The sequence below is a fragment of the Alligator sinensis genome, unplaced genomic scaffold, assembly GCF_000455745.1.
Source record: "Alligator sinensis unplaced genomic scaffold, ASM45574v1 scaffold1723_1, whole genome shotgun sequence".
Lineage (NCBI taxonomy): Eukaryota > Metazoa > Chordata > Crocodylia > Alligatoridae > Alligator > Alligator sinensis.
Window position 1 is genome coordinate 182,303 of NW_005842959.1, and position 27,532 is coordinate 209,834.

Below are 27,532 nucleotides of genomic sequence, written 5' to 3' on the forward strand. Positions count from 1 at the left end.
GTTTCCTTAAGGCACAGCCACCTTTCTTGGGCTCCCATCACTTCAAAAGTCCTACTCTGCAGTGCGTCCTTGACTAATCGCCTGAGTTCATTGAAATCAGCTTTCCTAAAGTCTAGCACTTTCACCCTACTAGTTACCTTACCCACTCAACGTCTTATGGTGAATTCTATTATTAGGTGATCACTGACCCCCAGATGGCTACCGATCTGGAGGTCCCCTACCATGTCATCCCCCAGTTGCATGCACACTAGAATTTTGAAGGCTTCGTCTTCTTGTTTTGCATTAGTGCAGTAGACATTTGCGGGGAGAGGTTCATAGATTCATAGATGCTAGGGTCGGAAGGGACCTCAATGGATCATTGAGTCCGGCCCCCTGCATAGGCAGGAAAGAGGGCTGGGTCTAGATGCCCCCAGCCAGATGCCTGTCCAACCTCCTCTTGAAGATCCTCAGGGTAGGGGAGAGCACCACCTCCCTTGGGAGCCCATTCCAGACCTTGGCCACTCTAACTGTGAAGAAGTTCTTCCTAATGTCCAGTCTGAGGTGGCAAGGGGAGTCTTACATCCCCTGTTCTATATCATTGTAAGAGCTCAAATTCTGTTAGTCAAGATGTAGGGTTGAAAGGGTCTTCCTGGGCCATTGAGTCCAGTCCTCTAAATTCAAAAGTAACCACTCCATCCAAAAGATGTATAAGATCATCCACTTGACTCCTCTCATACATTATGGTCACAAAGTGACCTGGGGGTTTGGGAAACACCCTACCGAGTGCCATAGTTAGAGAGAAAGGGGTGCCACCTATGTGGTCTTTTCCAATCAGACCTGGGGGGGTACACTGATAAAGATTATTGAGGTAACAGCCTCCTCACTAGGACAGTGTTCAACTTGTACTTTTCATTTTAAGACATGATTTCTGTTAATATGGTACCCAGTCATTTAGTTCTTATTTAAGGATAGTCCCACTCAGGACAGTGATGGGGCTACTCATGTGAATATGTGCTGCAAGACTGACTCAGGATCTAGCATATGGGATAGAGAAGGCCTCAGCATTGTCATTCACCTGTAAGAAATGATGGTGGGTATAAGGTGTCAAAGGCAGGAAAACATTTCCAGGTTACCACAGCCACCTTCTATGTTTATGTCCTATGGCATAAATAGACATTGCCAAATGAAGCAGATCAGCTGTGCCAGGATGTACCCCAATGCAGCTGATATGCTTCATTGCGCAAAACACTTGTTGCCCTGCCCATGGATCCTGTGGGTCAATGGGCAGCTGTTCTTCTCCTGCCCCAATGGGGAAACCCAACTGCAGTCCCAAGGCTGAGACTGCCAATCAGCTGACTGGTGGTCCTGGCCTTGGAACTGCACTAGAGTGTTGAATTCACTGCAGTACAGTCCTAGGGCTGAGACTGCCAGGCCCAGGACCACAGTGGAGCAAGTTTGACACTGGTGCAGTCTTAGGGTTAAGACCAGCAATCAGCTTACTGGTGGTCCCAGCCCCAGGGATGTACCAGAGTGAATCTGACACTCTGATGCAGTCCGGGGCTGGGACCACACCAGAGCTGGTGTTTGCCTTTTACAGAGATATGCCCTGGAGATTTAGCTCATTGGTGGTTCCAGCCCTAGGACCTCACTGGAGTGTCAACCTGTGCCTGGGAATCCTAAATGGAGAAACCCAGGCAGGTGCTCCTAGGGCTTCAGGGGCCTGGTTCTGCGTGCCCTTGGGCATCGGAATTCCCCGGGTATGCAGGAGCAGGCCTCTGAAGCCCCAGGCTTGCCCGCCTGGGGCAGCTGGAGAGTAGACAGTTCCAGGCTGGCTGCTCACCTGCCATAAACCTAACAGACATCTGCCACATTTAACCAGCACAAATTGATGCCATCTATGTGGCAGCCACAGAGTTTGGGCATTTGTGGTGAGACAAGGGCAACGTCTGCTTCTGTTCACAGGCAGTACTGTGTTTGTCATGTTAATCTGAAGTCAGGCAGAAGGCAAGGTAGATTTGCAGCATATAGACTACATAAAACAGAGATGCAACACTTTCATTATCAGTGGCTTACTTCACCAGTAAACCTTCCAAGATTCTGTCTCTTTACAGCATTCAATGAAGTGAGCTGCTGCTTATGAGAGTTTATACTATACAACTCTGATTTAGTTAGTCTATAAAATGCAAATCTGCCCTACCTTCTGTCAAAGATTCCACCAATACCTCAAAGGTGAAAGCACCAGGGGCTTTTATTATATTATTTTTTCAAATAATCTATTCATTTTGAATATTCTATTAATTAATTAACCCATGTTACTAGAAAGGTGGTAGGAGAATATTTTTGATTCTAAAGAAATATTCTTCACCTTGTTAATTAGCATGCCTCTTATCCTGAAACCTTACAATGGCTTTTGCAATTTGTGAAGTTTGAAACTTGCTTACCCATACCCTGTGGCAAGACATGCTGCTATAGAGCTCAGTTAGTACTGACCTCTCCTTCTAGTCCACACCACTAACCCCACCATGGTACAAAGGTCTGTCCTCTTTCACTCTATCTTTTCCCTCCTGGAGAAGAAGTCCTTGCCAAGAATTAATCTGAGAAATGAGAATCACCCAACTTGTGCAGAACTCATAGATCAGTGTTTCTCACCATCTCTAGACTCAAGGTATCCCTCCCTAACTTGTTTGAATTTACAGTAACCCCAGTTGCGAACCCCTTTCCCACTGTCTCAGCTTACCTATTTTGTCAGATAAACCTAATGGAGGCAAGAGCATCTGCTTCTGCCTCAGCGGCTTGCTTCCCAGTCTAGTCCTGCACACGTATCCTGCAGACAAACAGAATAGTTCCACCTGGTCACAGCGGTGCCAGTACAGCAGCCAGGAAAGACATCCCCAGAACAGTGGTTCTCAATCAGCTGTCTCCCCAGGCTGCTGCACTGCCACTACCGCCAGGTGGAATTGTCCTGCATGCACAAGGTGGGCACAGAGCCAGACTGGCAGTGGCTGCAGCAGGAGGCGGCACTCCTGACTACGTTAGGTTTATCAGATAAATTACAGCTGCTTTCTGGTCTGACTTCACATGTATCCCATGGAAAATGAGACATGTTGGGATAGTTTCACCTTGCTGCAGTGATGGCACCCTTGAAAATGTATTGCAGGACCCTGGTAGAAAACCACTGTCCTAGGGCTATTGTATATCTGATTTAAGACCAGAGAAGATTTGCCACAGTTTACCTCTGTTGCCATCATTTTCCCATATGCACAAGATTGTTTATTGTATCTTTTAAAGGACCATAAAAAGAAGGAAACATTTGGTAGCAGAAAGCTTTGAAATTTGAGTCCTGTGACAACCATAAAATCAGCCGCCAGGTCAAGCCCAAAGGCAAGCTGGGAAGCAGACCCTGTCCACTTGTTCAGCATGCATGAAAGCCCAGAAGTCAAGCAATGTAGTTAGTTAGCACAACTTTAAGCAGATGTCTACAGCCATTGGGGTGGGTGTCTTCAGCATGTCCAGGGCCACTCTGAGCTGGTTACCCTGCCTAATTTTTGGACTTTGGTGCACAGTGAACAGGAATGGCTGGGTGCCATTCTTGGTGATTCTCTTGGGTTTGGTGCACAGGCAGCATTGACTTGCCCTAAGTTGTTTCCTGCATTAAGTTTATGAATAATGTCCCATACATACTGACATTCTTTTCATTCTGTCCTCCTAAAATAAAGAGTGATAAGTCTCTAAAATAATTCTGAAGGCAGGTTTCCCAGGGGTTTGGATTATGTTATTTAAAATTACATTTTGTTATACAGTTATAAAGTTATACAGTTGTATTTTAAGCAGTTGTGAGTAGCTATGGGTTGGAAGGGTGTTTTTTCTGTTTTGTGTTTTTTGTTTTACTTATTTCTGAGGCGCTTTGTTTATTGCTACTGGCAGGTCATAAAGAATAAAAATGCTCACTGCTTGGCTCCCTTTCACAAATACTCAGCACTGAATTAGGAATCAAAGTCCTAATACCTGTATCAGTATGGCCTCTGGATCCCTTTGCACGCAGTGTATCTCTAACCTGGTGAGTGAAGGGAAAATAATGTTGAGACAGACAGTGATTGAGATGAAGGAAGACAGTTGATCAGTATGTTGAAGTGGTGGACAGCACCTTGGGGGAAATGCAGGGATAGGGTCAAGTGGCAGAGAGGAGTCATCCCATGTGTCCTTCAAAATATTTGGAATCTACGTTTTTATGTATCCAGCAGTTTTGTGATGAAATTACTTTCTTAGAATACTTATGACTTAAGGGGAAAGAGAAATACTAAAACCAGCGTAGTTTCTGGCCTATGTAAGGCCTCCAAGCAACAACTGTAAGACAGCCAATTGACCTACAGTATAATAATAGCGGTAGCAGTCATTGCTGAGCTGCTGAAGGCCAGGCAGGGAGAATTTATGATGCATGGAGAAGTGGTAGAAACTTGAATTTTTATGTGATTTTTTTCTCTTTGTCCATGGATTTAATACTTACATAGGACTCTTGGCTGTCTGATAAAGAGTTTGAGTTGCCCAAGATCTCTCTTTGCATCTCCATCCACTGGGCCTCTCCATCAGAGGCCCAGTTTCACTTTAATTGCTTTCTGATTTTTCACATTGATAATTATTGAACATACTTCCTTTGAAAGAAGGTGTTTTCCTATGTTTGCTGGCCCACACTAAGTTTTATGCAGTTCATTTGTATGTCAGCCTGTCAAGTGAGATCTTTAAAACTAAGGAATTCTATATAATGTTCATAAACAGTAGGATTTCTCCTTGGTCTCTATAGCCAGTATTCTGTTCCTCTGGTTACTGGTGTGCTGGTTATCAGCTTAACTGCTGCCCTTCTCCCAAGGTGGCTGTATTTCCTAGTCATAATACCGGGTGCATCTACACATCTGTGCTTTACTGCTGAGTAGACTAATTAGCTCAGCTGTAAAGCATCACCATCTACACGTATGCTGATATTAGGGTGCAGTAAATGAATGAACTCTGCCATAAGATAATACTCACGGGACACAAGGGTACTAATGTGCGGGGGCTGCCTGCCACCGAGCCCTGTACTTTAGCACCCTCGTGCCCCAGCCAGCTCCTCTGCTGCCCAACACTGCCACCCGGAGCCTGGGGCTGACTCCCAGGACCCTCTGCCAGCCTGGGGCTGCTCCACCCCAGCCCAAAGTGCTGTGGTCCCAGGTGCACATGTAGATCCGGTGCCCAGGAGCAGTTGACTCCAGCACAAAATGTGGCAGAGTTTATTGCTCTTCCTTTCTTGCACATGTGGAAGCACCCACTTGGTATTATGTGAGGAATAACCGGCATAACTAGTTCTGACTGTCTGCATGATGACTTGCATTTTACAAGTAGCTTTTAATGATATCTTCTGACTCACTGAAAGAAAAAGAGAAATATGCAGAAGCCAACCTCCTGCATCCCCCAACCCACCCTAGAAAAATAGAAGAAAAATATGTAAGTCCTGATCAAAACCCACTGCAGTTGGTGAAAGAACTTCCTTTGATTTCAGAGGGTTTGAATCGGGCCCCTAGTGAGGGTTGTGTGTTTAGACCTGAGTTGTGACCTGAGACCCAGGCTGAATCTGGAATTCAGGGGCACCTCACGGTCTAGATTCAGCGTGGGGCACAAGAGTGATTGCCATGGCCACTGTGCCAGTGGTGGCACGTCAGGAGGTGGTTGGTTCTGAGTTGGCAGTGGTAAGTACAGAAGTGACAATCTATGTGGGGGCACGATGAGGGTTTGAGGGTGGCCATGGCAGCAAAAAAACTTGTTGCTGATGGCCATTGCCAGACCTGCATTTTGTGGCAGGCCATCCCTCCAAATTCCAGTAGCTTACCAGTAGCTTAGCGGGCCAGATAAAGAGGCTCCACAAGCTGGATTTGTGTTGGCTGTCTCATAGCCATGGTTTAAAAGTCTGTGATGAGAGGCTATATATTAATACCATTTTATATTGTTTAAGGACAAAACCTTCAGTTTTTTTTCACTAATTTTATTTTAATTTTGCGTTGCTTGCTTAGAAGCCTCTGGAGTCTGGCTGTCAGAAATGCCAGACTCCCAAAGTACCCATTAATATTATTTTTAACTGTTTCAGTTGATTCAGAAAAGATGTGGGGTTATGTTACCAGATATCATTGGAAACTGCTCAGTACCTCTGCAAACCAGATACATACAGTCCTTGAAGTTGGAAGTCATAAGAAATTCATGTAAACTTTGAAAATGTTGTTGCACTTGGATAGGTGAACTGGCCTTTCCCCTAACAATATATTCTAGAACTATATATGCAGCAGGGAGTATTCTTTTTTGTTAGATTTCTTTAGGTAATTAGTTAGGTAATTGAATTAATGCTTTCTCAATAGAAGATTTTTCTAATTTTATTGAGGTGGTGTCCTTTTTTAAAAAAAGGAAAAAATACGGTATGAACTTAAGAAAAACCAATCCATTAGTTTGTGTTGGGCACAATTTAAGTGTCTTTCCAAAATTTCAATCTCCAGGGCTGAGAAATAAATCTGCTTCTTTGAATAGCAATGAGAAAGACTGGTAAGCATTTCAAAAAGGTAGATGATGCACAGCTGCTAGCAGTGCTAATGAAGTTGTTTGTTCTTGGGAACTATTCTGAGCTAAACAAGGAACTGTTTTCTGGCTTGGGTCATTTAACTTCTATGAACAATAAAGAGTTAACAGGCACCTGACATGTATGCATATTTTATTGAAAATCCAAGTAAATGAATACTGCATTTCATTTAAGTGAAACTGTTTAAACTGTTAGAGCTGGGTGGAAACGTAAAAATAAGTCCAAGAACAGTGTTCTAAACTTTGCTTTCAGGCAGCATTCAGGTGCCTGTTAATCTTTGGCATTTGTTACCCCATGTTTCTGTACCAGGATGGTAGGAACATACATGCCACGTATGCTAAATAGTGTTTGGCTTCTACACTTACCAGAAATTTTCAATGGAATTGGTTTACCTTTAAACAGATGTATAAAGGAGTGGATAAATGGACAACAATAGGGTGAAAAAATGCTTAAAAGAGAGTGTTGCATAAGAAAAAGTTGTCTTTGCTTTATGCGATGAACAAAAGAAAAAAGACACTTTGAAATGCTGCAAGTATTAGTATGTTGCTTTCACGCTACTGTCTGTGGCCAAAAAAAATGAAACTTAAAGGACAAAGAGATTTTTTTTGAGAGAGAGAGAGAGAGAGAAATCTTCTATTTACTATATACCAGTATGTATTTGGTATAGATGATGTGGTTTTGTGCTACAAGTATCATTGCTATTTTGTTGTCTGATATGTGATGCTTTCTCCAGATTAGAAGCATTAGTGCCCTCTATTGTTCATCAGAGAACTGCAAATATTTTTAAAGATTATATCCTGTATTATCTGTGATAGCATCAAACAAATTTTAACAAAAGTAATTTTGTAACAGAACATTTACCCAAGTTAAATCACTTAATATGTTAACAAGAATGTAAATTTCTATGAACCATATCAACATTTTCCATCAACTTTTCTGCTTTATGAAATAGAGAGTAAAAACCAACTCATATGAAAACACCTTGATATAAAAATGAATAGATATAGATATCCTTATCTACAGGTATTGGTTGTCAAGTTCACTATTTGTTGCTGAACATTTGAAATAGGGAAGGTATTTGTAGCCAAAATCTTATATTTGAAATACCAAACAGGAAATATTTTACAGTTCATATTCAATTCTTTCCTTTTTATTCATTATTGTAACTTTTTAGTGTTTCCAGAAATGACAAAAGCTATTCTTATTTCAGTAGGCTAGTTAGAACATGTAACTTTTGAAAACAACAATAGAAAAATAATGTGGCTGAGCTGTGTTTTTTACTACATTAAAGTGAACTGCAAGAATGACAACTTCATTCAAGCGGATCATTTGGAATTACATTAAACAGCTGCTATTAAACAGCTGACAACAAAGGAGACCATTTTGATCTCAACAGCACAGAGATTCTAGCAGCATGCTCCCTTAGTGATGTTATGAAGAACACATTGTGCTCTTGTATACCAACACACAGTGTACGCCCCACTGTGCTTGTTGCCAAACACTGGTTTTTCAAATCACTTTGTATTCAGTCAGGGATCCAGGAAGTCCAAATCCAGCCAGACAAATGCAGAACAGCTTAGTTGAAGCAGCTTTAACAGGTGCCATCAGTACAGACTTGTCGAACCAGAGACAACACAAACAAATGTGTAGCATTGGTCAATAGGGTATGATTTGCCCCATTGCACATGATGGCACTGGTTACTAAACAGCAGTTTGCCACAGAGGATGGTTAATGGAACTTCTGTAAAGGGGGAAATATTGAAAATGTGTGTTAGCACATTGCAGACAGAGTCTGCTAGATTTTTATGCTCACGTTAATTTGTTCTTTTCTATGGCGCCAGACACAGAATGGACCAGAATAAAATGAGCATACCTGTAAAGGAATAAATGGAATGAATGTAAGATTGATTTAAGAGGGTGCTTCCCGTGCTTGAAATAGTTGACTGAAGGATGAAGAATAAAATAAGAGTAAAGATAATTGGATGGGTCATTGTCTTGTGCTGTCCTTGTCTGGCAGGGATGCATCCCTTCATTATCTCACAGTAATTTGCCATTGTTCATGATTTGCCACATGTGTTGCCCACTAAGCTGTGTTACCCATTCCAAGTATATTGTTACCCTGGACTTTGCTTTCTTTGCAGCCATAACCTTGACCAGCTTCATGCTGTTGTCATTCTCCCTCAGACAGGTTTTTTTCTAGGTGGATAAAACAGTGCTAGACTTTTGGCTACCAGTGTTATTCAAAGCAATTTTATGTTTTACTTTTTCCTTGGGGTAAGTTAAGACATTGTGTAGCTGCCTCAAATTAAGCATGAGGGATATTAAGGATTAGAGTAATGGGCCATATTTTTATCTCCTGTTGGCAAAGGAGGGCAATTCTAAGGAGAGGATTCTAAGGAATTTTAATTTGTCTGAGCATTCACATTAAAACTTAAAATGGCACTCACATAACATTCATTGTTTTAGTGAAATAAAAGAAGTCGCTGCTGGAAGAGATTGGTCAACGGGAAGAAACATAGTTTATTATTTGGGCCCTGATTCTTCTGCCCTAATTCATGTAACTAATCCTGTTCAAACATTCATATATGGGAAACTGAAGAATGGGCCCAGCAGGGTAACTAGGGATGGGTGAGAGGGGCACCAGTCCTGGGTGCTAACTTAGGAGGGGCACCAAAATCACCCTCCACCCCCTGGGCGTTCATTCTTTGGCAGCAAGGGCAGCCCCACAGCATTGCTCTTGCAGCAGCAGCTGGTGCACGGGCACTACATTGCTGCTGCTGCTTTAAGAGCAAGAGCCAGGGTGGACAGACCATGGCAGTGGCAGGAGCAGCAGCAGCCACGACCACGGACTGGTAAGACACTTGCCTCTCTATGCTCATGCTCTCAGGAAACGCCCCCTTCCCGCCTACACATACAACCCCCTGCAGGGTTTGTAGGCCAAACCCTGCTTGTTGTGCCATTGGATTGGCCCTGAAATGTAAAGCAGTTTGTAGGTTTACTTTGTAGAATTGATTGTGCTGGTAAAAAAAATCAACTTTAAACAATGGTTACAGAGTAGAATTGATAACAACGGTTGCCTCTTACAGCAAATGGGAAACACATTGTCCATATGGTTTATTTTGCTATTATTATGTTGTCATGTTAATGCTAGTGGGTGGCAACAAGGATGTAATCGGGCAGAGAGTTTCACTGACAGAAGAGCATAGGGAATGCATACCTTCAGTCCTTTGTTACACAGGGTAGAAAACAAGCAATCCTGAAACTGGATTTAAAAGCTGTCTAGTGTCAGAAATCTGTTTGTCAGGTATAGGTTTTTGTTAGGCCATGATCAAGTCACTTCAGCTCAAGTCTCTTGTTTTTTAGGCACGGTTTCCCAGACCTCAGACCATTCTTGTAGCTATTTTCTGAACTTTTTCCTTTTTTTCAATATCTTGCCTGAAATATGAAAACTAGAGCACCAGACCTAGACACAAGGTTCCAGGGGAGTCTGGCAGGCCTGTTTCTCCTGAAATCTCTCTTGTAGGACTATACTTTTCTAGTTTGATAAATTGAAAAGCTGTAGAGTTTAAGAACCTTTCCCACATCTTCCTGCCCAAGTATAATTAATGACATAGTATACTAGTAGTCAGTAATTCATCCATAGTAAAATCATACATATGCTGCAAGTTTTAAGCCATTAAAAAGGAGAAAAAGGAAGACTGCATTTTCTCCCCCAAAAGTTGGTGAAGGACAGAGCAGGCAGGTGATAGTTTTGATAATATTGGGTCATACTGTAATTTCGATGGATACCTTTCCGGTTTCAGTTCAGTGAAGGACCACTTACGGCAGGCAGAGAGTGGTTGAGACTCATATCTATCCAGTCCTTTGTCTTCCTGTGGAGACTTCCTGGAGTTTTGAAATGTGAATGCATCTGTTTACTAGGAACTCCATCAAGATCACCCATTCTATTTTATTCTCTTTGAATTGTTGTCAAATGGTTGGAACTTCTGAGCACTACTTCCCTGGCCAGGAGCTGAATGGGTGACCTAGAAGTGAAAACGGCACGTCTGATCCTGGATTCTGAGCCACCTTGTCAAGTCCTCTACAACATTTTGCTCAGGCAGGCTATTCAGAGCACACATGTTTTAAAAGGATTTTGATATGTATATTGATTGCATATACATGCATCCAACTAGTGTGACAGTGATGGAGCACACACCAACTGCAGATACTTCCTGAACCTGACAAAGGGTTTTTAAACCCAAAAGCTTGCTAAGAAAAAAATGTCCAACTATTTAAGTTGTTCTAATAAAAGATATCAGATTCACCCAAAGAACCTTGTCTGCCTATGTCCTTAGACCAACATGGCTACGACCTACACCCCTTCAACTAGTGTGTTTCATAGTGTCATAGTTGGTAGGGTCGGAAGAGACCCGAGCAGATCATCGAGTCCAACCCCCTGCCATGGGCGGGAAAGGATGCTGGGGTCAAACGACCCCGGCTAGGTGATTATCTAGTCTCTTTTTGAGGGTAGGAGTGAGCACCACTTCCCTTGGAAGTTGGTTCCAGATCCTAGCCACCCTGACTGTGAAGTAGTGCTTCCTGATGTCTAATCTGAATCTACTCTCTGTCAACTTATGGCCGTTATTCCTAGTTAGTCCTGGTAGTGCTTGGGGGAACAGGGACTCTCCCGTTCCCTGCTGGTCCCCTTTGGTAAGTTTATAGATGGCCACCAGATCCCCTCCAGCATTCTCTTGTGAAGGCTGAACAGGTTCAGGTCCTGTAGCCTCTCCTCGTAGGGCCTGCCATGCTGCCCCCTGATCATGTGAGTGGCCCTCCTCTGGACCCTCTCGATGCTGTCCACATCCCAACTGAAGTGCAGCACCCAGAACTGGACATAGTACTCTAGCTGCGGTCTGACCAGTGTCGCATAGAGGGGGAGGATCACCTTGGACCTGCTCGTGATGCATCTGTGGATGCTTGACAAGGTGCGGTTAGCCTTCCTGACAAGGCTACTCACATTGGCGGCCCATGTTCAGCTTAAAATCAATAGTGACTCCAAGATCCTTTTCTGCCTCTGTGCTGACGAGAAGGGAGGTCCCCAGCCTGTAGGTATGCTGCTGGTTCTTCCTCCCCACGTGTAGCACCTTGCACTTGTCAGTATTGAAACCCATCCTATTCTCATCCACCCACCTCTGTAACTTGTCCAGATCTAGTTGTAGCCTATCCCTCCCTTCTAGCGTGCCCACTTCCCCCCACATCTTAGTGTTTCACCCCCTCATCCAAGTCGCTGATGATGATGTTGAACAGTGCGGGCCCGAGGACCAAGCCCTGGGGAACCCCACTGCCCACATCCCTCAAGGTTGAAAATGACCTGCCCACCACCACCCTCCCACCAATTTGTGACCCATCTGACTGTGTAGGCATCAATACCACAGCTGCCTAATTTTTTAATGAGAATGGGGTGAGAGAGTGTCGAAGGCCTTCCTAAAGTCCAGAAAGACTACGTTCACCGTGACACCTGATACTGTGTTCATTTCAGTATTTTCACTTAGGTGGTATATGCTAACAATTCTCAGAGTTGCAGTTCTTATGTCAATGGAAATCTGTTAGATCAGAGAGTGGGGTGTGGCTTGGATATGTTTAATTTTTTTTTTTTAAGAATTTCAAATCTACTTATAATGGACAGAAGGGAGCTGTATTGGAATTAAGAATTTCATGCTGAATCTTAGATAATATAATGAAATGAACTCAGATTTTACTTTGGTGTTATTCTGAGTTGAATGCTCTTCCGGGTTTTATTTTGGTTCAGAATCTTTTGTGCATAGAGTTAATAGATGACAGAGTTTAATCATAACTCTGGTGAGCCTGATCTTTAGTGCAGGTGAGCACACGGATCTGTGTTACCCATATAAGGTAAAGTCCATACACATGTTAAGTTATTTAGAAGCAGTGTATCACATTCAGCCTCCAGTCACCCTGTAACTATCTTAAGGAAGTCAAGGTAAATGAGGGCAGAATTTGGCTAAGCATTTCATCCTTGATTCTGCATCATTGTGGGTCCAGAATACTACCCCCTTCCACAGTCCCTTAAATAAAAAAATGGACTGTATTTAGTCATTGTGTGTCTATAGTAATTAGGAAATAAGAAACATATCTGTCAACTGAGTGTTGAGCATTTAAAAAAGTAGAATGGTATGTAAATATGCATTACTTCTAGCATCCTCTTATGGACTGAATGCACTTTTTTGTCAGTAAGTATAAAAAGCTAAAATTACAGCATCAAAACTCAGGAAGTAAACAAAAAGAAAAATTAAAATAGAAAAGAGCTGAGAGAGAGACTGAAGAAGCATCTGTTGACTTTAAAGCAGAATTGTTTTCTTTATGCACCTCGGTATCAACTTAAAGTGACTTATCTGGAACACACATTCTAAACAAGTAGCTTAGAGTTAAGAACTGCGACTGGATGGTGAGTCATGAGAAGGCTGGAGAGGCAATATCATGAATAGTGAACTCTCTCCTGCTTTCCTTGACACCTGCATAGTGCATACTGCCAGCTATGATAAATGGAGCAGAAACGTAGACACTTACTAAGAAGATGGAGCAGAAGCTAAAGGCAAGAGAGAGAAACATGGAAAGATGTATGGTTGATCTCACATGGAGAGAGAAACAAATGGGTATGAGAGCAAACCAAGTTGAATGACATCTTGAAGACTGAAGTGTTGAGGCTGAAGTGGCAGTAGGCCAGCAAGAAGAACAGATGGAAGGTGGGACAATTTTGTAACCAGGCAGGCCATTAGACAGTAACAGCACACACAATGCTAGTAATACAGATGAGGGGGTGAGCTGGTAATCTTTATAATTATTATCTGGTTCCACTCAGATTAGATAAAGTCAGAAGGCTCATTCTTTGAGTTCAATGCACTTTTGGGGAAATGATCCAAGCAAAGGAATGGAAAAATGTGCCAGGTAATGTTTAGTAAAAGGAGCATGGAAAGTAAGAAAGGGACTGAATTGAGCTAATCATCACATCCATTTTCTTTTCAAAGTGTTTTACAATACTAGAAATATTAGATAATGGACAGAGGACCCTTACATTTCTTTGTAGAACAGCTGACCAAAAACGCATCCTAGATGGTAGATACCGGGGGAGTGCTTTCATAAGGCTAAATCATTGCATTCTGCCTTTGTATTGGACAGCAGATACAGGTACGTTGAATTGTTTGGCACAATGGTTTTATTATGTTTTATCTCCAAATTCCTGTTGATCTGCTCTTAAAATCCTAGGTATGTGGACTAAGCATTGCATCTGACCTGATGCTGAAAATATAAACTGTTCTTGTAAAAGTCCCAGAGAACAGAATAAATGGTGTTAGGCTTGCAGGGCTCATAAATTAGTTGAATTTCTCCTCTGATTCTGCTGGGTCTGTTGTGCTGCATCCTTTAAAAAATGCATCTGAAACCACGGTGATAGGTGTCTTCAAAACACAGCACACTGATATAAATTATGTATGCACTCCGCAAAGTACAGTACAAGGTGCAACTTCTGTTGCATAGTGTTTACAAGGCAGCTGAGGCTGGAGGTTAATTTTCATTTGGATAACCACTTAAGCTTATTGGATAACCTAACTTGAGATCCAGGTTGTCCTTGGACAAATCAATGTAAAATGCTTTTCCTAGCATGTCTTTCTTTAACTGTCAAGGCTGCATTCCTTCTTTTTCCCTTTGTGACACTGGCCACTAATAAGTCAATGCATTTCATTATATTTCAAATGCAACAATGCGGTAACTGTTGGTTAACATTCACATTATGCTTGCAGCTTCTGTATATTGCATTGTCCTTTTATACAATGCAAGGAAAATCCTTATGTTCTACTAATGTTGAAGGGCTAAATTCTGTCCTGTGCTGCATATACGTCTCCCATGAAGTCATCTGGAGCCATGTTATTGCACATTTAAAGACAAAATTGATCCTCCATCTTGTTTCTGTCACCCTTGCCATATGTGAAGGATACGTAGTGTTTTGGGAGACTTGATATCATGGAAAAATGATAGTTTTGTTCATATGTAGCAATAATTTCATTTTCAGTGTCAGGGACAATATAGATTGGCTGTCCTTTTGCTAGCATTTAGAGAGCCAGAATACACTGTGGCCTCTTTGCTCAGGGTCTTGCAGAGGTGAAAGGGATGATATAAAGGCAGCAATTCCTCAGGCATCAGAGGTAGTTAAATTTGGGATAGAAGGTTCTTCACACTTTCTGTGGATCCAAAGAGCCCTTCTGTGTTCCTCACTGAAGGTGACTGCCTTATTTGGGCACTAATGATATACTTTATTACATTTTATATTGACTTTTTTCAACCTCAAGGGTCCCCAAAGCTCTATGCATGCATCTGCGTGCGTGTGAGAGAGAGAGAATTGCGCATCTGCATCTGGCATGAAATTCAGCAGTATGCAGCACTGCCTAGCTGTGAAAGGAAGAGTTGACATGCAACTCATCAATTGAATCCAAATTTACACTGTGTAAAATGTACAATATGCTCTAAGATGTCTACCTCTTTCAAAGTGGGCAAAAGGAGGACTAGCTTTCTTTCCCATCTCTGCTGCCCTTATCAGAAATCTGCCGTATAGTCTAATGTGCATGTGGCTAAATCTCTTCCAGAGAAGGGTCTTTGAACTCCAAACGGTGGAGATGAAGATCTGAGGGTGTAGGGCAAGGGAATGGACTAAGAAGACAGATAAAACATGTACATGTATATCACAAAATGACAGAATACTAGCTTAAGTCCTGTCATAACACAGTTTGATCTGGAGATTTCAGCTTGTGCAATTTTTGTGTCATTTTTAACTTTTAAATCAGAAGATATTAATTTTGAAGGAATTAGTATGACAGTTCCTCATACTGAAATGAAATGGCACAAGTTAGCAAGGCTACCTGCTAAGGGTTTTCTAATGAAAACTAGAGGGATGGGGAAGGTTGAACATTTCTTATGATAAAAAGATTTCTCAATTGTATTTGGTTTATTAAAAACCAGTCAAAACGGGACAGAGAGTGTAGCAAATGATATATTAGGTATTATATCCTCTCTTTGCATTCCAGGACCACTCCCCAGCCAGCTTTCAATTATAATACCCTAAAATCTCAAAATTTGGGACCGTGTCTTGTTTTGTTTTGTTTTGTTTTCCTTGAGACAGGCATGTTTCTTGAAAGGCTTTATGGCTTTTTTAACCAGCTCCTTTTCTAATAATATGTGACAGTTGGAGTTTTTTGGTGTAGACAGGTGTTTATGTGGCTGCATTCCCCACAGGGTCTTGGGGGGGCTGCACGGGGAAGTGTTGAGTGTTGAATGTTAAGCTCCTTCCTTTGTATGGCTTAGAAATCTCTGTTGTCCAGAATTGTACAGATAAGGCAGACCCATTTGCTTCATTGTCAGGCAATGTAGCTGAATAGAAATGCAAATGTGACATAAGGGAGCTATGCTGGGGAGGCTTTTGCTGCTGCCTTCTATAACACAGTGCTCCTGGTTGTAAGAAAATTCCCCCAGAATCCAGGATTTTTTTTTAATTAGCTACAGGTTACAGAAAAGATTCTCTGAAAGAAATTGTATCTCTTTTGCAGATGCCTCTATTTTTATGCAGTGGAACGGCTCAGTTTTAACTCCCTTATCAAGAGCTGCATGAACTGCCCAGACTAAATTGGGAGCATCTCCACACTGTTTGACAAATAGATTTTTTGTAAACTGATTTAGCCTTTTCATTGTTTGCATTTCATTATATAGCAGACTTCATGTCACAAAATCGGTATTCATTCAAAATAGAGAATTTAGAGATAGGACTGTAGCCAGATAAAAAATATTGCACAGGTCAGGTCTATTAACCATAGAATAATAGCAAGTCAGTGATCCAAGGGGTAGTTCTTCAGCAGGGAAGGGCTAACATAACTGAGGTCAGGAGTCAGACCTCAGGACTTCAAATGTGGCTGTAGCCAGATTTACAAGTAAATGTACTGGGAAAACAGGGAAAATGAAGGAACCTTACCGTGTAAGTGGAGAAAAAGGCAACCTAGCTCTTTCATCTTAAATCTCAGCCATCTCAGTGGGTGAAGAATAAAGTCTGATTTGCTTAAGTGCTTCACTTTATTCAGAAACTCTTACAGTTCCTTCTTCCAAAGCATGATCCAAGGATCTAACTCAATAAAGTTTAGAGAATTTATTTAGAAAATATATTGAAAGAGAAATTATGCTTGTTTGCTGCCAAATGTATTATTGAATAAAGACTGTTAGCATTTTGAAAATGCATGTATCAAGTACAAACGGTACTTTAGAATACAGATACAGCCTTTAAAAGACTGAAGCAGTTTATGTTAATGCCTCAGCAGCTGATAATCTGAAGTGGGAGCAAGGAGTTCAATATGAAGATTCAGTCTTTTCTAATTACGTTTTGTTTCTGAAAGAGGCTTAAGGCATTTCGTTTTTACCCCCAACAGTATTAGATAGATTTTTACATCTCTATGAGCAATGATGTCCTAACAGATGAATGCAGAAGCTCCTTTAGATTTTCCTACAGTTACATCTCTTTGGCACCATTCCCTTGTTCATAAGCCATAGTTACTTGGGGCCCAATTCTGTGTCATTAACAGCAATGGGAATGGAGTTGCTCAGCACTTTAGAAGCTCAGTATTTAACAAGACAGCAATCTCTGAACTCACAGTCAGGCCCATAACTTCTCTCTTTGACTAGCTTGCCTGGATAATTGACGATTTCGTTATTGCCTGTGTAATATCTGGTGCTTCCTTTAGCTGGAAACTGTAACCTGCAAGAAATATATACATAATATAAACATTCGTACATTAGTGAGAGGTCCATTCCTGAAGGTTTTACCTAGGGAAAATGCTATGGAAGCCAATATAAGTTCAGTCTTGTTGATATGAATCTGAAGTTGGTTCACTTGAATTTTCTCTCAGGGAGCAGGTTGGATTTTTGGGGCAAAGCTAATGAAGTACGACTATCTGTCTAGCCTCAGAAACTGCAGCACTCACTTCACATGAATTTTTTGCAGGGAAGTACTGATTAGGCCTGCTTTCATCCCTTTATTTAGTAATGTAGAATCAGACAATTATATTTCATCGCTTTTCCAGCTTGAACGCTGAAAGACCACTTAGATCGGTGTAACTGAGTTCAACCAAATCCTTGGTCTACAAAGTGGGCAGAGCTAGTTGCATATAAAGGCGAGTTTTACATGTCTTCATAAGAGAGAAGAGTTGGACATGCATCTGAATTTGCAGGTACATGAATTAAGGTGAGCAAGGGTAAGTGTGATGTTTACATCTCATAGAGCTGAATCTATTGATTGAGATTGAATAATTGAATAGAGCTAATTGCCTGATCAATAGAAATGAGGCTGGTAGTGGGACAGGAACTTAAGCAATAATGGAAAGCTCTAGCCGCAGAAGATCACATTAGGATTATATTGTCTCATTTAATCATCTTTGCTAATACCGTTAGAAAAAATGTGAATGATTTCATTGCATTAACCACAACAAATATAGACAAGACCCACCATATTTAACAAAGTGTTGTAATACACTGTAGTAAAAAAGGGTTAAAGTGGTCAAATTAAATGTTAGTGTAAAATCATTTCAGTGTTTGCAAGATAGATACTGTGTATTGCTGCAGAAAAGTACTTGCTACATTTTTGAATGAGGTATTATATACCCATCGGCTTTAGTAGTGCTTAGTAAATCCTTATGAGAGCAAGAAACAGCATCTCAATATGTTGTATTTTTTGTGGACTTCCTTTAAAATCACCTGAGTTCTGATACTGTGACTTGGGCAGCAGGCTGTAGTGAGCATAATTACAAGTGTATCATATTTTCTTTCGCACTGTTAGAACAACATCATATTTACCCATTTTTCACCTGCATATTATAACAACCCTTTAAAAACTAATCTCTGATGGGGGGGACAGGGACGGAGGAAGGGGAGTCAGGGAAGGGAAGCACAAGATGATGCTTCATATGTCAGGTGCTTTATGTGTGCATCCACTTGTATCTCCTAAATACTCACTTGGCTGGCAATCTAGAGGACATCATCATTTTAAGTTTTAGATGTAAAGGCTCACTCAGTCATGTGGAGTTGTGTGCAAGAGTTGCATCAAAATCAAAGCAAGGGCTCAAATTAATATGGTCTAGTTTGAGCTGATCTTCAGATTTTGTTACATTTTGTCCATTTGATGGTTAGGATTTTAGTAAGAGAAGGAAGAAATAACCTGCTTTTTTCACTCTCGGAAACCCCGCCCCCCTCCTGTTTTAGTCACTAAAAGTTCTGTCTAAACAAAGGGTTTGAAAAGTTGATCTACTATAACTGTTATTGATAGGTGTTGCAGGTACTTCTGGGAAGATTTGGTTACTAGTGAACAGATAAACTGGATAACTTTTTTGCTTTTAGTTAGGTTTGTGTTCGCATGTAGAGGGCTAGATGCCACTTGCGTCCATTTCAGAGATGCTGGTTTCAGATGGCAAAAGCCCCGAGTTGCCTGCACAGTAAGGTCATTCTGAAGGGCACCACCTTCTGGAAGTTGAAAGATATTTCAGAAGGGTGGATTATCTATATTCCACCACTGATTTAGTTTATCCCAAATTTTTATGTCCCAATTCAGTTGAAGATCAGAGTTAAGATGGAAAATCTCACCTTGCTCCTGAGAGGACTAATTGCATTTTGTATGGAGGTGGTATTCCAGGTTAATAACAGTAATCGATAATAAAAAGTCCTTACTATGTCACGTAGTCTCTAACTTTTCAGTAGATGCAGTAGGTGCTTTTCTCTTGTCAGTGTTTCCTGCAGTTAAGCAGTGAAGGCTTGATAGTGTTATACGCACCTCTAAAAAGCACAACCTCTTTTTAAAATATTGTTCAAGAAACATGCGCAGGATGTCAGACAACATAAAGACAGCATTCAGAGATCAGCCTGATGAAAGTGATGGTTCCAGTCATCTAGTGCAGAGATAACCCTGATGAAAGTGATGGTTCCAGTCATCTAGTGTATGGATAAAAGATTTCTGAGGGTATGTTACTTGGCAGTTCAACATGATCTGGCTGTTTGTTAATCAAAGAATGTGGGAAGAACAAAGGAGAGACAAGTGCGTTGTATAGTTATATGAGGTGCAGTAAGACAATTAATGCAGTGGGAGGGTTGGATAATAGTGGTGGAAAATGAGAGTGGTAGGAGGGTAAAATTTGTTTCACTTTGTTCCATGTGACTGGGGTTTGTTGGGAAGGGGGATAACATTTTTGTATGCAGTCAGAGAGCGTGTTCTGTAAATCTCTTCAGTTGCCTGTTCCCTGAGTGTCGCAATAGATTAAGTCGCTGTGTGATGATATGACACCGCCATCACTCGTCTTCCTGGGATATTGCTGGAGGCAACAACAAACCTGTGTCTTTGGCACATGTGAAGGAATTTAGCGCTTGAGGGGTTAAATAACACAGGCTCCCCTGTGGATCAGCTTATGCTTGGACAGTAATAATAGCAATAACATTAATAATAAAAATGCCAGAGCAAAGGGAGCGGAGGGGGAGTTAGGGGGAGAAAGAGAAGGAAGAGTGATGGAAGATGGGCTGGGATAGTCAGGGAAAAAAAGGGCAAGCTGCAGATAATGTGTTTTGTACGGCAGGTGCATCGGCTACAAGTCAGATTTCATAGGGGCCCCTGAAACACGCACATGCACAAACACACATTACAGAAGCTATGGAGATAGTTAGTGGTGTGTGGGTGTGTGTTTGTGTGTGTGTGTGTGCGTGCGTGCGTGTGTGTATGTATGCACACATGCTGTCGCTTCAAGCCATGATATCCTAGGGCAGTGTAACAAGCAATTCATGTCAGCTCACGGTAAAGATTATTGGTGTTTTCACTGGGGAAATATTTGCACTCCATCTTCTTCTTTTCTATTTTTAGTGCTTTGAGCTTCTAGTCTGGTAGGAAGACAAAAAAAAAAATGATAAGAACCAAAAAAAAAAAAAAAAGACCCATGAGATCTTGTCCCTCAATTAGTCAGCCCCAAACCCCTTATGTCACTTAGGAATGGCTGCTGGTGCCAGGTTTTTTGTCTCTGTCTCCTTGTTTTGTAGGATACTATGTTTCATTTGGGATGGGAAGGAAAGAAGGAGAATTCATCATTTTTTGTTTTCATGAAAAACAGTAATATTTGAGTAAGAAACATTTTCTTCAAACTTGAGGCCTCTGAAGAACAAAAATGGTATTCAAAAGCAGAATCATGTGGACTCTTTATTCTTAGGCACAAATGCCATCACAATAAGGAAGAGCAATTCATTGCACTTGAAAAAAAAAAGAAATATGAATTTGTCCTCTTTCAGATTTATTGTTTATCATAATCATCTTTCTGGTGAAACGGGCTAATTTACTCTTTCTATAGGAATATTTTAAAGGTGATTATCATAATATCACAGCTGCTGAAAAGGTCTAAAATAGGACATTGACCTTGAGTGCATTCCTGTGTTTAGCATGTAGCACTTAACATTCACGAAACAATATAACTGCAACTCATTTATTAATGTATAATCTCAAAATGTTAACTCTTGCTCTGTAAATACATGCCATAAGGATTGTTGAAAGCTTGCAGTATCCTATGAAGTATGCGTGATATTTTATCAGTGTAAATATGTATAAGATTTTTAAGATTTCTGCTGGGAATACTCCATAACTAAAGTAAGTTTTCCCTTTGGTACTGCACTAGTTTATGATTTAATTTTTACTGACATTCCACCAGTCATATTATTAGCTTCACAAAATGAAAGTGAAATAATCCTGTATTAATTAAACAGAGCAACTGAATTCCCTCAGTCATCTTATCCTTGGATGTCTGAGACCGTAATGCACTTCTGCTTCCCTAAAGAAACTTACACTCGGAAAAAAGCTTGGTGTAATAGAGAAATATCAATATTGAAGTGAATGCCCAAATTTTCTCTTGTGAGAAATATATATATAATATATATAAATATATATTTGGTGGGTGACAGGCAGCACATATTTTTCTTTCTGTTATAGGGTTTGGAAAAGGTGTTTCGTTCAGGACGAAAAAAATCACTTACAGCGATGTGAAAGGGTTCTATTCCATAGCATTTATTTAATATCAGTGACCATGTCCTTGAAAATAAAGGGAAAAGAAAATATGGAGTGTTTTGTTAAGATCAGATTAATAGAATGTGGTAATAATAATATGGTAAGGCAACTGTGATTTCTTACAATATACAAAATGTTCTGAGTTTAAAAAACAAAATTGAAGAAAACAGTCCAGTTTTGTTGTGCGAGAGAACAATTCCTGCTCTGTGGTTAAGTTCTAAAGCACATTTTGAGATAATACTACGTATATTTTTCTAAAACCAAAAAAAAGCAATTAATGCTAAGTAGAGACTGTAGTAGCAGATGTTTCTAAAGCAATAACCAGCTGCAATTTGCCCAGCTGTATAAAACAGGTGAACAAAGTTTGTAACTTTTTTACTGATAGCTTAAAAAAAACAACCCAGTATCTAGAGATGTGTTGTGTTTCTTTACTTGAAGAACACACAAGGCAAACTCAAGCCAAATCCAATGGGGCAACAGGATAGCAACCAGAATAGTTTTACTGCTGATCATTCAGCAGCATGCCATGTATTATGTTCTTATTTAGGACAATTCTGTCACTTGATTACTTTGTGGAGTGGTGGAAAGGAAATCATAAGAAAATATTAAATTGATCTTTTCATAGCTCATTTACAATAAGAGGTGTCATTTCAACGTTTGTTTCAAATTTTATTAAAAACATGGCTGTCCTCTGCTAGATTTTGCTGAAGGACAGCTCTGTGTGGGGAAAGCTTCTTTCTTAAATAGGGTAGGATTCACAATTGGCATTTGTTTTAATGTAAATAATTTCTCAGCAGGTGCTTGGGAATTGTCATGTTTTTTGCCCCCTTTCCAAGTGTCTCTTGCTCATTGCTCTTTTAGATAAACATGCACTTGGCACGACTTACTGTGCCGCGTCTGTAAAGTGCCACTGAATCTTACTTCTTCGGTTGCCTTGAGGTAGCTGTGGTTTAGGAATGTGGCTGTTTGGATGCCTTGAACTGTCTGTAGTATTTAAGTGTGAGGGTGCTTGAAGATGTACTGTTCTATACACAGGGATAGTTATACGCACACAGAAATGGGGATGTGTAATGCTTATCGACTGATGCAGACACTGGTGACAGAGAGTTTTTTTGATACCCCCCTCCCCCCCCTCCATTCCAGTACTGTTTTCTGTAGACTCCTCGTGGTAAGATTTTGCATTGTAGATTTTGATAAGTTAGTGCAGACATGTGTGAGTGTACTTATTATGTATCCCCTGCTGAAATTCTGTAAGCCAATGTCTGCCTTGACTGTGTTTTCCCCTAGTACTTATTTATTTCTAGCGTGGCACATGCAAGCTTACTGAGAAACTAAGCTACAGCTTGTCCCAGTTCTTTGACGCAGTAATCTTTCTTCTTTCTTTCTTACTTTTTTTTTGTTAACTGATCACTAACTGGGAAACCCAACTTCAAGCATGTAGTTGGAATTCCAGACCCTCCTCTGGTGGAGGTGACACTTGAGTCCCAGGGGACGAAGCCAACTGCTTTGTTTATCAACACGTACAGTATAGCACTGTGTGTTTCTGGTCATCCAAGGAGCAGAACTGGCAGTAAAGACAGCCGCTTGCGTGGATGAAAGATGGTTGGTGGAAAGGTAGTGATGGTTAATAGGGTGAGAGAAAGATTGGATGGGGAGAAGAGAAAAGGAGTAGTGGAAACTGTGTGGACTTAAAAAAGATAGTATACTGGAAGACAGAGCATAAGAGAAGGCAATAGACATCACATTTTCAGCATCTGAATACAAATACACTGTCTGAAAGATAATGAACAAAAGTAAACATATGGTAAAGTGTGGTGTGATAAGATTTGAGAGGGTTTAATAATATCTTAAATAATACCTTAAATTCTATTAAAATTATACTTGAAATGACTTTTGTCAAGTGACTTGTATACAGAAATTCATCATGGATTAGCTTTCACAATAAAATAGTCACATAGAAAGGGGGTTTGAAGGAATTTCAAACCCATATGCCACTATAGTGACAAATAGCTACTTTAGAATAAGTGGATATGTATATTTAAAGATATATAATTAAACAATACACATGTACACATTTGCATGGAGATTTTTTGTTTTATTTATGAAATATGCATGAATGGACAGGGTAGCGGGATCAGTACTTTGGGTTTACATAGGAATAAAGGATATCTATAACAGAATAAACATATTTTTCAAGTGCTGCTTTGATTAAAAAAACCTACAGCATTTCTTTTATCAAAATGTTTTTCTAAGAGACCATTCTAATACTGTAATATGATTAAATGCCTCTCATTTTAAAATACGATAAAAATGTTTTCTTTCTGTGCGTTAGTTCTACAGAATGCTGAGCTTTTATTCTACATCTCAAAGCTCTTTTAATTCACTGCTCACAACTGAATTTACATCTTAATTACAGAGTTCACATTTAACAATATAGACAGCCTAATGCTACTGGTAATTAAGCTTTTACTACCTGCTTTTATACAGTAGTCGGGGACGTAGTTTTGCTGTGTGAGTTCTGATCTGTAAACTTGCATGTATTTATATCACATAAATAAGAAGCAGGCCCATTTTTCACATCTGGTTAAATTCTGTACACATTCTGTCATAAACAGGTACAAACAAGTCCATTATGCATATATATTTCTCACACACACACACACACACACACACACACACACACACACACACACACACACACACACACACACACACACACACACCAGTTCTGCAGAGGTTTCTTTGCCAGAAGCTGCAAAATGGATTGGGAGAAGGCATTGGTGTTCCCATTTGTGAATGGTATTAATGCATTCTGAGGGTGTGCACTGATTGGTTTTGATCTAAAAGATTATGCCATTTGCATCATCTAGGGCTCCAGTCACAAAAGACTTTGTGAGCACTAAAACTGAATTATTTTTTTAAATGTTGGTTTTCCTCTGTTATCTTCTCTTTCACAATAGCCAGTATTTATATACATTGCAGGTTGACAGGACAAAATATTTTTTTAAACTAGAAAATAAATATGAGCTTTTATTTCTAATGTTAAACTAGCAAACTATAGCTTTTGAGAGAAATGTATTGAGGTGACATTTTCAGCTAAGGTGTGTATTTTCAGTGTAAAAAGTGACTACTGCTTTACATATGATCATTTTCTTGAGACTGGTTTATTCAGTGACCTTTCTTTATGACAGAGGTGGACAATTATGAGTTACAGAGCTAGTATTTGGGGAAACTGGATCTAAAGATGATTATGTAGGCATGCACATGAGTAATGTTTACTTCCAGTCCAGTAACATTTATTTTTAAAATAATTAAAAAAAATTGTAGAGGTGTCTGTTTGATCCAAAATTTAACCTGCCACAGTACAGTCCTTATCTTGTTAAAATGAACATGCAGAGTTTAGTCCACTATAATCCCACCACAGTTACAGAATAAATTGATCTGTCCTGGAGTTTTTCCTTCTGTTTATGAACAAATTCTAAATGTTTGAATTTGGTGAGACGGTGCTAAATATACCCCTGATAACTTGTACCCAGTCTGTATATTCACCTATATGTTCACACATACACACTCATAATCCCATGTGCAACCATCTTGTTAAAAGACATGCATTTTAAAGTGCTAATTTTAGTGTCCAGTATGTACAGATAACTGAGAATTTCAGTTCTAAATATGAATTAACAACACAACCCTACAGCTGAAAGTTCAGTTACCCAGAATCTTTAAAACACTAGGTTTGATTTTAAGTGCTCGGTATAAACCAGGATGATCAGAAGGTAGACAAACAAACAAAAAAAGTATTAATGCATGAAAAATCAAAGCCCTTAAAAACAAACCCCAACTCAACTCCCCTGCCCCTCCACTCCCCCCACCCTCCGAAAAAATGTAATGAAACAGATAATGGGAGTACAAACTTCATTCTCTACCTTATGATGAATTCTTCCCAACATTTACTGAGAGTCTGCATGTATTTCTTCCTGGCAAGGTACCTGGCAAACTCTGTTTTTAAGTCTAGAAAACATTTTGTGTCTAGAGAGTTAAGTGAATTAGCTTTTCTTTGTATCCCCTTCGAAAATGTTGGAAGCATTTACATTTCTTTTTATTATCTCTCCACTCTGTTTTCAGTCTCTTTCAGTTTCTCCACCCCTCTCTACCTGCCTGGCTCTTCTCAATCTGTGCAGCCTGTGTTCTCCTCCCAGCGGATTGGCTAATGTCCTACCAATCCAGTGCCTGTCTGGGCCAGTGGGACTGCATATGTAAAGCCCTACTTCATATTAATAAGCTCCAATCGGGGCTTTAAGTCCTTGATTAGGAGAGTGTGAGAGCTTTTGGTCCCAACTGGCTGTGCCTATAGGCTTGTCACCAGGAGAACATTTGTGTTAATTGCACTGTGCTCTGTCAAGGAAACTTTGATTTATAGTGGGGTGCACAAATAATGGTTGCCGAGCGCACATGGATTCGGTAGAACTTTGCCTTCCTGAATCTTTTTCCCTGCACTACGAAGAAGAGTAGGTACCTTTCTCCCCCCCACCCCCCCTCCACCCCTTCCCCCCCTTTTTTTTTAATGAGAAAATCTGTAAACACTGACTCAGGTAATGCTCTGTGGTTTCTGTGTGCATGAGTGGTCGTTTGTGTCTGTCTTGTCTTTTTTGTGTGCTGTGGGTGATCTGCTAATTCAGTAAGTGGAGAATTGTTCTCTGACTACAATGTTACCTTTGAGTCAAAGCCCTGTGACTGTCAGTAAAACAGCTGTGTGACAGTCACTTCTTATTCAGGTACTAATAATAGGCACTTGGCAGAAATGCTTAGTGAATTGTTAAAATGTGTCTTTTAGTAGGACACGTTTTTCCCAGGAAAAAAAAAGGAGGGGAGGGAGGGGGGCGCTTAAAAGAATATAGGCTAGAAATGATTTATACCAGTACCTCTCATGTATTTGCAGTTTGACAGATATTTTGGTCTCCCTGTCATTTCTGACTGTGCAGTTAGTCAGGAAAATAGCATGACTGCTTAATTCCTCTCTTAAGGAATAATACTGAAAACTAGCCTTCTGCAGTTTGAGTCTGAGATACTGTTCAGCCAGCACTGTGCTGACGGATAAATCCATTTAGAAACAAGGGAAATTTGCACTTTCTAATAAGAGACAAATACTGAGGATGAAAAGGGCCGAACTGATTTGAATGTTTTTACTTTAATAGAGAACTGGTTGAATGTAGCATGCTGAGCATGTAGCCTGTTTTGTTTGGTTGTTTCCCCACAAAAGACAGTAAAGTACTTTTTAATGTACGGCATATATAGTTGTTTCATCTGTACCTATTAACTACCTACTTTAATATATGTGCACCTATATGGACTTTCTGAGATCTAAACTAGAACCCCCCCCCCCCCCCCAAAAAAAAATCAAGCATTCAGTCTTGATGCATGGCTCATAAACTTGATTTCAGCCTACAATCAGGATTAAATATTAGTATATCATGGGAGTTGTCACTGATTCATCTTTCTTTATGTCGAGCCAGTTACATAGATGCGCAATGACTGTAATACTGAAGAAAAAGCAAAAGCTGGTAGTAAAACGTAGCCCTAGATGTAGTATGTAGGAAGGCTGTATTGAGAGGTGACAGACAGTGTATTAGAGGTGGATGCCCACTAGCTGTCCGTAGTGTCTGCATATTACATTGCTATTTGTAATTAAGCCAGAGATGAAAAGTGACTTGCAGTGATGGTGTGTTGGGGAAATAAAGAGAACAGCAGCAGATAGACTTGCCAAAGGAAAAACACTTTGAGAATGGGAAGAGGGGGAGGATCCACTGTAAAATTTCTGGATTAAATAAATGAAAATAAATAAAGGTAGG

General features: G+C 40.3%; 1 protein-coding gene across 7 annotated transcripts in view; it reads left to right on the top strand.

Moving 5' to 3' along the window:
- LOC102381098 (estrogen-related receptor gamma) overlaps nucleotides 1–27,532 on the top strand; it is a 265,118-nt gene that overhangs the window by 34,352 nt on the left and 203,234 nt on the right. For 2 of the 7 annotated variants that reach the window (XM_025192656.1, XM_006036376.3), the window contains exon 1: nucleotides 25,980–26,191. The exons of 1 other annotated variant lie outside the window; for it this stretch is intronic. Coding sequence is in view for 1 of the 6 variants with exons in the window: in XM_006036376.3 (XP_006036438.1) it covers nucleotides 26,136–26,191 (56 nt within the window). In the remaining 5 variants the exon portion in view is untranslated. Of the gene's footprint in view, nucleotides 1–13,656; nucleotides 13,760–25,979; nucleotides 26,276–27,532 lie in introns of those variants that run through there. 4 more of the 7 variants (XM_025192659.1, XM_025192657.1, XM_025192661.1 and 1 more) reach the window with 4 other exon arrangements.